Consider the following 12,888-nt stretch of genomic DNA (forward strand, 5'->3'; position numbering starts at 1 on the left):
AGTGCCCAACTGTCCTGATGACTGGATCCCAAATGCTGATTTTTTTTTGTCATAGGCAAACAAGAATTATGAGCATTTACCATGGCATAGTCCTGAAGTAACCAAAGAAGCTCTTGAATGAGTAATTTACAATGAATATTTTTAAGGTTTTAAATCAGTTTATGTGGTCGGTATCAAATGTATCCACCCACTAACAATCTTGAAATAACTCCAGCGAATGGATCAGTATAATGAGGTGTACTCTAAGTAGATTATAAAAATTACATTTATACAATATAGATATACGTCAACATTTATTGAATGATCGTGAAGGGTCGTAAAAGCATAACAGCAATGATTGGTGACGTATTAATCCACCCAACCAATACATGTCTCTTAAACAATAATTTATCCAGAGATGAATGTCCATTAAAATGATGGTTTTTTAAATACTGGTAAGAGTGGTGGATGCGTCGCCAACGTTTCGGTCACTTAAGGCTAAAGAGTCCCTAAGACCACCTTCAGGATAAAGTGTCAAAGTGTGCCAAGAGTGCTCTTGTGTTCCCGTGGCCCTCTGAAAGGGGTTCTTGCAACCTGTAAAGCAAGAGGCAGCCTCAGCAGTCGTGAAACTTACAGCTTGTATATAACTGATCATTTATTCACAGACCTCGTGGCAAAATACCCTGGGAGAACACAGGATTCATACAACTTTAGCCACTGTGAATTATACTGCTGTCTATCCAGAGGGGATTTTGGAGACATATAGGCCCCGATGTAGGTAAACGGGATTTTCCGATTTCAAAATACCGAGGCGGGCCGAATCGGTATTCTGAAATCGGAAAACGAGATGTAGGAAAAAAATACCGAATGAAAACCGATTCGGTCGGCATCGGTAATGAGATTCGGTACGTTCCGATTCAGCTCGGTCCGAATCGGAAATTACCGAATCGGCCAACAACGAATCGGAAAACACCGAATCGGCTACCACCGAATCGGATATTTCCGATTCGGCGAATACCGATTCGGTAAAAGCCGATTCGGTAAAAACCGAATCGGCAATCATAGACCCATGGCGAAAAAGCCCATAGGAATGCATTGCATGAACCGATTCGGCTTTTACCGAATCGGATAATACCGAATCGGATTTTACCGATTCGGATTTTACCGAATCGGTAAAAGCCGACTCGGCAATAGGCGATTCAGCCAATGCGGTGGCTCCCCCTCCCCCACCCAAACAGGGAGTGGCAACCCTGGCAGGTGCAGCCAATTAAGAAGTTTCTAGAAGTTTCTGGAAAGCCTGCCTGAGCCCAACACACAGTTAGCAGCAGTGGGAGAAGGAGGTTGCAGACTGAGCAGGAGCAGAAGAAAATGGCAGATCAGGCAGGAAGCCAGAAGTCCTCCCAAAAGAGGAAGCCCAAATTCACCACCACAGAACTTCAGGTGCTGGTTGAGGAGGTGGTGAGGGTGCACCGCCAGCTCTTTGGCAAGCTGTCCCTCAACGTGCCAGACAGCACCAAGAGGAGATTGTGGGCAGACATCGCCCAGAAGGTCAATGCTGCTGGAGTCACCCCCAGGTCCATTGAGGAACTTAAGAAAAGGTTTTATGACCTCCGCAGCCTCACCAAGAGGAAGCTGGCCGACCTCCAAAGGCAGGCAGGACACACCGGAGGAGGCAAGAACCCGGCGCCACCCCTCACCGAGCTGGAGGAAATTGTCTCCAGCACCATCGAGAGGGAGAGCATCGTAGGGATCGGGACCCTGGACAGCACTGCGATGGCCACAGCTACAGGTAAGAAGCATGCGCATCATGACACACCCTACCAGACACCTCCCCATTAGACACAATGCATAGGCAAACACCAGCACTGTACTGTCACCAACATACAAGAGACAAGCATCATGGTACATGTAGTCAGCAGAAGTTAGCCAAATATGTCAGTGCAGAATCACAAGACAGGAAACAGTGTGACACGGTGTAAGGAGATGCAAGGACATGTGGAATGCCATAATTGTACTGACTGTAATACATCGGCACTCAGTTTACAAATGCTTCTTTGTACCTAGGGGCACCATCAGGCGGCACCACTGTGGCAGCAGAGGGAGCTTCGACATCACATACTGCAGTGGCAGGGCCGAGCACCAGCCAGCCTGGCCAGGAGGAGGAGGATGAGGATGAGGAAGGAGACACCCCAGGGCTTGGAATGGAGGGAGTCCTGGTGATTGATTTCCAGGCAGTGCACTCCCCAGTACTGCCCAGCTCACCCCCCTTGCAATTTTCACCATACAACTCCCCTACAAGGCAGACCATTCCGCCAACAACAGCTCCTGCCACAACCGTGGCCTTGCCACCCGTCCTACCTGTCCTGGGAGCAGGGGCTCCGGGACCGGCCAGCACCACACCACCACCAGTGGCACCCCAGCCCACTCAGCAGGCCGGAGGCAGCAGTGCCAGACGCCGTGCCACCACCACCACCACCACCACCACTGCTGCACCAGCACGGGAGGGCAGTGTGTTCCTGGGCCTGGAGGGCCAGATGGTCAAAATCCAGCGCCAACAGGCCAGATCCACCATGGCCTGCCAACGCCAGCTCCTGCAGCACAACCTGCAGATGGGGGAGTTGGTGAAGGGGTTCCAGGCTGTTGTGGACAGCAACAAGGAGGTGGCAGCAGGGTTGGGCAGGCTGACCACTGCCATCACCCACTCCTCTGCCAGGCAGGAGGAGCATGAGGTTGCGCGCAGGAGGGATGCCCGGGTGCTCAACCGGGCCATGGCCCGCCTTGCAGCGGCGACCGCACAGCTGTGCCATCGAAGCTCAAATCAGGAGTCGGTGCTCAGTCAGCATACGGCTGAGCTGACCAGGGGGATGGCCAGGATCACCACGGCCATGGAGGCCATGTTAATATCAAACGCCGCCTCCAATCCTGCCCTGGACCTGGGTGATGCTGGAGACAGCAGCAGCCGCAGCAGCCCGGCCAGCGCTGCATCAGAGCCAAGGAGGAGCACCAGGCGATCCGCTGATGCTGCAGGCCATTCGGAGGGGGCCGAGGGACACCCCAGTGGGTCTGGAAAGCGGGCCAAAAAATAGGCTGGCAAGGGGGGATGATCAAACCAGAACCCTGGACTTTATTTGTTTTGACAGACTCCATTTTTTGATGCACTTCAGTGATGTAACTGTGGTGCATCACTATTAAAAATTTTATTTTCCAAGCAACATTTAGCTGTCTTTGCATCTGTACTCAGTCAGAAATAGTTTTCAGTGATCTCCTCACGTCTGTATCTGCCATCACATGGCGTACACACCCCAGCTGGCTGTGTCAGTGGCACAGCTTCGTCGTCGTCATAGTCCTCGTAGTCAGACAACTCCACCTCAGTGCCCTTCTTGACCGCAAGGTTGTGTAACATTGCACATACAGCTATGATCTTGCAGCAGGTGATGGGGGTATACTGCCTTGCACCTCCACTCTTGTGCAGGCATCTGAATCTACTTTTCCAGATGCCAAAGGTCCGTTCAACAACATTCCTGGTGCGTATGTGGGCCCGGTTATACCTCCTTTGGCTGGGTGTGGAGGGGTTGAGGTAGGGGGTGAGTATGAATGAGCGGAGGGCATATGCACTGTCGCCTGGAAGAGAAAGGGGTCACATTAGACACATGCACACATGTATTACACCTACCTACTATGTGTTATGGGGGTCTGATGATGTGGCTCACCTAGGAGGTATCCTTCTCCAAAATCGCCAGCCATCAGCCGTGCATATATGCCGCTCTGTTGGAATATATAGGAGTCATGGGTACTCCCTGGAAATTTTGCTACCAGGTCTGTGATGGTGCACTTGGCATTGCAGATCACCTGCACGTTGATGGTGTGTGTCGATTTCCGATTGCGGTATATGTATTCGGTGTCCGCTGGTGGGCAAATCGGAATATGCGTGCCATCTATGCAACCGATGACTTGGGGAAAGTGTGCCATCTGGTAGAAGTCCGCTTTGGTTTGTAGCAGTTCTGCGTGGGTTGCAGGGAATGAGATGTATTGGTCCATCCTGTCTATCATGGCGTCAAGGAATATGTGGAAGAACCTTGACAGGCTGCTCTGGCTCACCCCTCCTGCTGTTGCTACTCCACTTTGATAGCTGCCAGACGCTACCAGGTGTAGGCTGCATAGCACCTGGACGTGCGCAGGGATGGCGTGTGCCCTTGGGGTGTGGTGGTCCAAGTATGGCTTAAGGTCCCTGATGAGCTCAAGTATGGTGTCAGAGTCCAGCCTGTATCTCTGTAGGATCTCAGCCTCAGTGAGCATGAACAGGGTTATCCTCTGTCTGTAGACCTGTTCATTTCTTAGCCATTCCCTCAGTCCTTCCTGCTGTAGCCGTAGCCGCCTCGCAATGACATAGAAAGCTGCCATCCTGCAAGTTGCAATGCATTTTGGGACTGTTTATATGGGTTGGAGTTGGTTACCACCTGATTGCAATCCATGGTAAATACCGAGTGAATTCTACCGATTTTGAGCCGATTTCGGTGTTTCTGTGCCTCCCTACATCTCCCCAACTGTCGGAATCGGGGAATTTCCCGATCGGAGATTCATACGAATCGGCATGTTTTCCGATTCGGATCATGTCCGAATCGGTATTTTTTCCGAATCGGTACATGGACCGAATCGGTGATTTTCCGAATCGGTGTCACTAACGAATCGGTAGTAGGACCGAATCGGTGATTTTCCGATTCGGTGTCACTAACGAATCGGTAGTAGGACCGAATCGGTGATTTTCCGATTCGGTGTCACTAACGATTCGGTACATGGACCGATTCGGTCTTTGTAACCGAATCGGTGTTTTTCCGATTCGTTACATATCCGATTTTCGGTATGTACGTATCGGATTCTTTCACATTCGGTACACATTCCGAATCGGTTTTCTATCCGATTCGTTCTGTTTTTGGTTCCCTACATCTCGATGGCTGTTTACCGATCGGTAAGGGCCAAAAATCGGTATTTTCGGCCGATACCGATCGGTAAAGCCCTACCTACATCGGGCCCATAGTTGTTGGATAGGCTAACAAGAAAAAACCTTTTCTAGCCTTAGATATGTTTGAACTGAAAATCATAACATGTGTTTCGTAACCAATGTAGGCAATAGTGCATATGCTTTAAGACCATGGATTATGATCTCGTAAATTTGTGCACAAACTCGCATTCAAAGAAGGTATAATGTAGCTCAAGGATGCACACATTCAGCGATTGATCATACAAATGGCGTTTTTTAAAGCAGACTTTGTTATCTGCAAATGAGAAGAGGAGCTCTCTATATGCACTACAGAGTGCATGCAAAATTGCAGTCTAATGTGCTATTTTGAACAAAAGTGCCACTAGGAATGGTCTTTTGATAGTATGGCATGAGTCAGCTCTGGTGAAGAATGCAGCAATGGCTGTAGAGGGAAAGCAAGCAGGCTGCAATCCCAGAGCCCCATTTCTGAAGTCAGAACATTACATTTTATTTTCTTCTTCTTGCCAAGACCAGTGTGACCTGTGGGCACAGAGGAGAGCATTGGAACCTGTGAGATACTGTGGGGAACCATGTCAGGCACACTCCCTTTGCAAGGTGTGAGGAAGCGGTTGCTGCACTGATCGTGTGTCAATGTCACACTATCTTTTCCTGATTTCACTTGTGCTGCAGCTTGCAACCCCTGTGGCATTTCTACTGTCCTACATCCTTTAACAGATGCATCTTTTAGTGGCTTCAGCAACTTGTAAAGAAGATTTACAAACAAGTGTGTCATTGGTCACCATACATTCTTCTACTAATATCTCCAGCTCAATATCTCTAAACTTGTGTTTTCTCTTCCACCCATCGTTCTCGCTCTTGAGATCCTATTTGAAAATGTGTGAACTCCCTGGATAAACCGCAGCAACTCAGCACAGACCTCCTATTATGCTGCAGATGTGGTTCTTATCCTGGTAATGATAGCATAACCATGAGATACTTCCTTTGTTTCAAATTTCAAAATAGGGAATCACAATTTGTGACTATTACCGGTTCGCAATTTTTGATTCGCTATTTGGAAATACCAAACAATGGGCCACATGCATCAAGCTTTTTTTTGGTCGCAAACGGGCCAATTCGCAGAATCGGCCCATTTGCAACAGGAAAAAGCCCTTCTCTGATGCATGAATCCATTTCCATTTGCAAATTAGATAATCTCAGTTTTTTGTGATTACCTAAATTGCAAATGCATTCAGAGAATCGCAGTTTTCTAAAGGCAAACTGTGAATTTAGGAAACGCTAATTACCATCAACTTCAATATGATGGTAATTTGCGCATTCTTTGAAAAATGCACAAAATTGCATTGTTCAAAGTGACATGTGGTGCACCTACATGCCCGTAGGGCATGTGGGTGCACCACATGTGCACACTTATCTTTTTGGGGGGTGCATCATGGGGGCCTTAGGATTTGCATTCGCAATTTGCGAGTACCAATTTGGTAATCGCAATTTGCAACTGCAATTCCATTCATTCCTATGGGCCTATAGGCCCATAGGAATTTATGGAGTAACATTACTTATAGCGATTTGCAATTTTCAAATCGCTAATAGGTAATTTTAAGGAATCACTATTTATTTTGCAATTCTTAAATGCATAAGTATTTGCCATTCCGCAATAGTGATTCCTTAAAAATCGCTATTTAGGAATCGCAAATCCAAATATTAATGCATGTGGCAGAATCAGAAAACACAAAATTGTGATTTCAAAATTTTGGTACAGGTAGTACATACAATTGTGCAATTCCCCATTTGTGAATCATTATTATTCGCAAATAGGGAATGGCAAAATCCCTTTTTCATACATATGGCCCAAAATACTCCCTGTCATATGTTAACATATTATGTCTACGTCACCTTAGAATCCCATGACCTTAGAGTAGCTTTGTTCCTCTATTAGGCTACAGCACAGATATATATATTGTGCGCTACAGAGAATAGCATCTCATACAAAAAAGGCTTAGCAACGCCTCCTTTGATTGTAGCACAGATTACCCCCGTGTCAGAGCTTTGATATTTAGACTTTGAAGAGAGAATTAACTCTTGTTTCTATGTTGAATTTCAGACTAGGTTGGAAATAACGGTGGGGGATAAGAAATAAGAATGGAAACAACTGTATGACAGAATTCACACTCGTCAAAGCAGTTATAAACTCATTATATATAATATGTGCCTGGTACCATACAAGAGAACTTGAATATATTAAGATATTAAAAATAAACACTTTCCTGGGGCAAAGACCAACATAAGGTCAATGACTGAGAAGAATATAAAGTTCAGAAAACATCCGAGATCAGACTGGTGCAATCAATTTTCAGAACATACCATAATTTCTTCATTTTTTAGCAAAATAACTGCTATCAAGCCTTATGAAGGTATATTTACCCATGATGTGCCTATTCTGAAGCATATGTTGGTTGATTACCTACCACTTGAGTTGGTGATTTCTCCCTCCGGGCAGCGGGCGCAGTCATAGCAGCAAATTGGCTCCCCCTTCCGAGGAACCTTCCTGTGTCCAGCAGGACAGCTCTCAGTGCACACAGAGCGAGGGATCTGAGGAGCGAGAGACAAAGAGTTAATGCAATAAAACCATCAGCGCCCTCTGCTGCTGTACCTGGAACAACTGCTTTGCTGCATGGAGCCTGCCTCACAGTGGGTCTCACCACGAGCATCGGGAAGCACTTCTGGAACCCACAGCCCGGCCACCAATGGGAGAGAAATGATTAATATGTGTGACCACATATAACACAAAGAGCAATGCTATAAAAAAAGACTATTAACAAGCATTGGCCTTTGGTATTTGAAGATCTAGGCAATAACAATCTCCGTATGCATTCTTTTAAAAAAGCCAGGAGCATCAGGGACCATGTGGTATCTTCATTTCTTGAGACCCCTGCACCACCAACCATAACATCCATCTGGAACCCGGCACCCATTGTGGGACATTACAAATGTGGTAAGTGCAAAGCTTGCCCTTACACTATTCAAACCAAAGAATTTGTGCTCAAACATCACTGTATAACACTCAAATCCCAAACCAAGTCAAAGAGTTAATGCAATAAAAAAATTAGCGCACTCTGCTGCTGTACCATACCTGAAAGCACTGCTTTGCTGCATGGAGCCTCCCTTGAACCCTCAGAGGCCAGTTAAAAAGTTAATGCAATAAAACCATCAGCGCACTCTGCTGCTGTACCTGAAAGGACTGCTTTGCTGCATGAAGCCTGCCTTGAACCCTCAGAGGCCAGTCAAAGAGTTAATGCAATAAAACCATCAGCGCACTCTGCTGCTGTACCTGGAAGGACTGCTTTGCTGCATGAAGCCTGCCTTGAACCCTTAGAGGCCAGTCAAAGACTTAATGCAATAAAACCATCAGCGCACTCTGCTGCTGTACCTGGAAGGACTGCTTTGCTGCATGGAGCCTGTCTTGAACCCTCAGTGGCCAGTCAAAGAGTTAATGCAATAAAACCATCAGCGCCCTCTGCTGCTGTACCTGGAAGGACCGCCCTCTGCTGCTGTACATGAAAGGACTGCTTTGCTGCATGAAGCCTGCCTTGAACCCTCAGAGGCCAGTCAAAGAGTTAATGCAATAAAACCATCAGCGCACTCTGCTGCTGTACCTGACAGGACTGCTTTGCTGCATGGAGCCTGCCTTGAACCCTCAGAGGCCAGTCAAAGAGTTCATGCAATAAAACCATCAGCGCACTCTGCTGCTGTACCTGGAAGGACTGCTTTGCTGCATGGAGCCTGCCTTGAACCCTCAGAGGCCAGACAAAGAGTTAATGCAATAAAACCATCAGAGCCCTCTGCTGCTGTACCTGGAAGGACTGCTTTGCTGCATGGAGCCTGCCTTGAACACTCAGAGGCCAGTGAAAGAGTTAATGCAATAAAACCATCAGCGCACTCTGCTGCTGTACCTGAAAGGACTGCTTTGCTGCATGAAGCCTGCCTTGAACCCTCAGAGGCCAGTCAAAGAGTTAATGCAATAAAACCATCAGCGCACTCTGCTGCTGTACCAGAAAGGACTGCTTTGCTGCATGGAGCCTGCCTTGAACCCTCAGAGGTCAGTCAAAGAGTTAATGCAATAAAAAAATTAGCGCACTCTGCTGCTGTACCATACCTGAAAGCACTGCTTTGCTGCATGGAGCCTCCCTTGAACCCTCAGAGGCCAGTTAAAAAGTTAATGCAATAAAACCATCAGCGCACTCTGCTGCTGTACCTGAAAGGACTGCTTTGCTGCATGAAGCCTGCCTTGAACCCTCAGAGGCCAGTCAAAGAGTTAATGCAATAAAACCATCAGCGCACTCTGCTGCTGTACCTGGAAGGACTGCTTTGCTGCATGAAGCCTGCCTTGAACCCTCTGAGGCCATTCAAAGAGTTAATGCAATAAAACCATCAGCGCACTCTGCTGCTGTACCTGGAAGGAATGCTTTGCTGCATGGAGCCTGTCTTGAACCCTCAGTGGCCAGTCAAAGAGTTAATGCAATAAAACCATCAGCGCCCTCTGCTGCTGTACCTGGAAGGACTGCCCTCTGCTGCTGTACATGAAAGGACTGCTTTGCTGCATGAAGCCTGCCTTGAACCCTCAGAGGCCAGTCAAAGAGTTAATCCAATAAAACCATCAGTGCACTCTGCTGCTGTACTGCTTTGCTGCATGGAGCCTGGCTTGAACCCTCAGAGGCCAGTCAAAGAGTTAATGCAATAAAACCATCAGTGCACTCTGCTGCTGTACTGCTTTGCTGCATGGAGCCTGGCTTGAACCCTCAGAGGCCAGTGAAAGAGTTCATGCAATAAAACCATCAGCGCACTCTGCTGCTGTACCTGGAAGGACTGCTTTGCTGCATGGAGCCTTCCTTGAACCCTCAGAGGCCAGTCAAAGAGTTAATGCAATAAAACCATCAGCGCCCTCTGCTGCTGTACCTGGAAGGACCGCCCTCTGCTGCTGTACATGGAAGGACCGCTTTGCTGCATGGAGCCTGCCTTGAACCCTCAGAGGCCAGTCAAAGAGTTAATGCAATAAAACCATCAGCGCCCTCTGCTGCTGTACCTGGAAGGACTGCTTTGCTGCATGAAGCCTGCCTTGAACCCTCAGAGGCCAGTCAAAGAGTTAATCCAATAAAACCATCAGCGCACTCTGCTGCTGTACCTGAAAGAACTGCTTTGCTGCATGGAGCCTGCCTTGAACCCTCAGAGGCCAGTCAAAGAGTTAATGCAATAAAACCATCAGCGTACTCTGCTGCTGTACCTGGAAGGACTGCTTTGCTGCATGGAGCCTGCCTTGAACCCTCAGAGGCCAGTCAAAGAGTTAATGCAATAAAACCATCAGCGCACTCTGCTGCTGCACCTGGAAGGACTGCTTTGCTGCATGGAGCCTGTCTTGAACCCTCAGTGGCCAGTCAAAGAGTTAATGCAATAAAACCATCAGCGCCCTCTGCTGCTGTACCTGGAAGGACCGCCCTCTGCTGCTGTACATGAAAGGACTGCTTTGCTGCATGAAGCCTGCCTTGAACCCTCAGAGGCCAGTCAAAGAGTTAATGCAATAAAACCATCAGCGAACTCTGCTGCTGTACCTGACAGGACTGCTTTGCTGCATGGAGCCTGCCTTGAACCCTCAGAGGCCAGTCAAAGAGTTCATGCAATAAAACCATCAGCGCACTCTGCTGCTGTACCTGGAAGGACTGCTTTGCTGCATAGAGCCTGCCTTGAACACTCAGAGGCCAGTGAAAGAGTTAATGCAATAAAACCATCAGCGCACTCTGCTGCTGTACCTGAAAGGACTGCTTTGCTGCATGAAGCCTGCCTTGAACCCTCAGAGGCCAGTCAAAGAGTTAATGCAATAAAACCATCAGCGCACTCTGCTGCTGTACCAGAAAGGACTGCTTTGCTGCATGGAGCCTGCCTTGAACCCTTAGAGGTCAGTCAAAGAGTTAATGCAATAAAAAAATTAGCGCACTCTGCTGCTGTACCATGCCTGAAAGCACTGCTTTGCTGCATGGAGCCTGCCTTGAACCCTCAGAGGCCAGTTAAAAAGTTAATGCAATAAAACCATCAGCGCACTCTGCTGCTGTACCTGAAAGGACTGCTTTGCTGCATGAAGCCTGCCTTGAACCCTTAGAGGCCATTCAAAGAGTTAATGCAATAAAACCATCAGCGCACTCTGCTGCTGTACCTGGAAGGACTGCTTTGCTGCATGGAGCCTGCCTTGAACCCTCAGAGGCCAGCCAAAGAGTTAATGCAATAAAACCATCAGCGCACTCTGCTGCTGTACCTGGAAGGAATGCTTTGCTGCATGGAGCCTGTCTTGAACCCTCAGTGGCCAGTCAAAGAGTTAATGCAATAAAACCATCAGCGCCCTCTGCTGCTGTACCTGGAAGGACCGCCTTCTGCTGCTGTACATGAAAGGACTGGTTTGCTGCATGAAGCCTGCCTTGAACCCTCAGAGGCCAGTCAAAGAGTTAATCCAATAAAACCATCAGTGCACTCTGCTGCTGTACTGCTTTGCTGCATGGAGCCTGGCTTGAACCCTCAGAGGCCAGTCAAAGAGTTCATGCAATAAAACCATCAGCACACTCTGCTGCTGTACCTGGAAGGACTGCTTTGCTGCATGGAGCCTTCCTTGAACCCTCAGAGGCCAGTCAAAGAGTTAATGCAATAAAACCATCAGCGCCCTCTGCTGCTGTACCTGGAAGGACCGCCCTCTGCTGCTGTACATGGAAGGACTGCTTTGCTGCATGGAGCCTGCCTTGAACCCTCCGAGGCCAGTCAAAGAGTTAATGCAATAAAACCATCAGCGCCCTCTGCTGCTGTACCTGAAAGAACTGCTTTGCTGCATGGAGCCTGCCTTCAACCCTTAGAGGCCAGTCAAAGAGTTAATGCAATAAAACCATCAGCGTACTCTGCTGCTGTACCTGGAAGGACTGCTTTGCTGCATGGAGCCTGCCTTGAACCCTCAGAGGCCAGTCAAAGAGTTAATGCAATAAAACCATCAGCGCACTCTGCTGCTGTACCTGGAAGGACTGCTTTGCTGCATGGAGCCTGCCTTGAACCCTCAGAGCCAGTCAAAGAGTTAATGCAATAAAACCATCAGCGCACTTTGCTGCTGTACCTGGAAGGACTGCTCTGATGCATGAAGACTGCCTTGAACCCTCAGAGGCCAGTCAAAGAGTTAATGCAATAAAACCATCAGCGCACTCTGCTGCTGTACCTTGAAGGACTGCTTTGCTGCATGAAGCCTGCCTTGAACCCTCAGAGGCCAGTCAAAGAGTTAATCCAATAAAACCATCAGCGCACTCTGCTGCTGTACCTGAAAGAACTGCTTTGCTGCATGGAGCCTGCCTTCAACCCTTAGAGGCCAGTCAAAGAGTTAATGCAATAAAACCATCAGCGTACTCTGCTGCTGTACCTGGAAGGACTGCTTTGCTGCATGGAGCCTGCCTTGAACCCTCAGAGGCCAGTCAAAGAGTTAATGCAATAAAACCATCAGCGCACTCTGCTGCTGTACCTGGAAGGACTGCTTTGCTGCATGGAGCCTGCCTTGAACCCTCAGAGCCAGTCAAAGAGTTAATGCAATAAAACCATCAGCGCACTTTGCTGCTGTACCTGGAAGGACTGCTCTGATGCATGAAGACTGCCTTGAACCCTCAGAGGCCAGTCAAAGAGTTAATGCAATAAAACCATCAGCGCACTCTGCTGCTGTACCTTGAAGGACTGCTTTGCTGCATGAAGCCTGCCTTGAACCCTCAGAGGCCAGTCAAAGAGTTAATGCAATAAAACCATCAGCGCACTCTGCTGCTGTACCTGGAAGGACTGCTTTGCTGCATGGAGCCTGCCTTGAACCCTCAGAGCCAGTCAAAGAGTTAATGCAATAAAACCATCAGCGC

At 48.2% G+C, this 12,888-nt stretch overlaps 1 protein-coding gene across 1 annotated transcript in view; it reads right to left on the minus strand.

The window, feature by feature from the left end:
- The window catches only part of LOC147738150 (vomeronasal type-2 receptor 26-like), a 341,084-nt gene that overhangs the window by 149,014 nt on the left and 179,182 nt on the right, over positions 1-12,888 (minus strand). The window contains exon 3 of the mRNA XM_086935886.1: positions 7,441-7,564. Within this exon, the coding sequence (XP_086792012.1) occupies positions 7,441-7,564 (124 nt within the window). The remainder of the gene's footprint in view (positions 1-7,440; positions 7,565-12,888) is intronic.

This window comes from Lissotriton vulgaris, chromosome 1_1 (genome assembly GCF_964263255.1).
Source record: "Lissotriton vulgaris chromosome 1_1, aLisVul1.2, whole genome shotgun sequence".
Taxonomy (NCBI): domain Eukaryota; kingdom Metazoa; phylum Chordata; class Amphibia; order Caudata; family Salamandridae; genus Lissotriton; species Lissotriton vulgaris.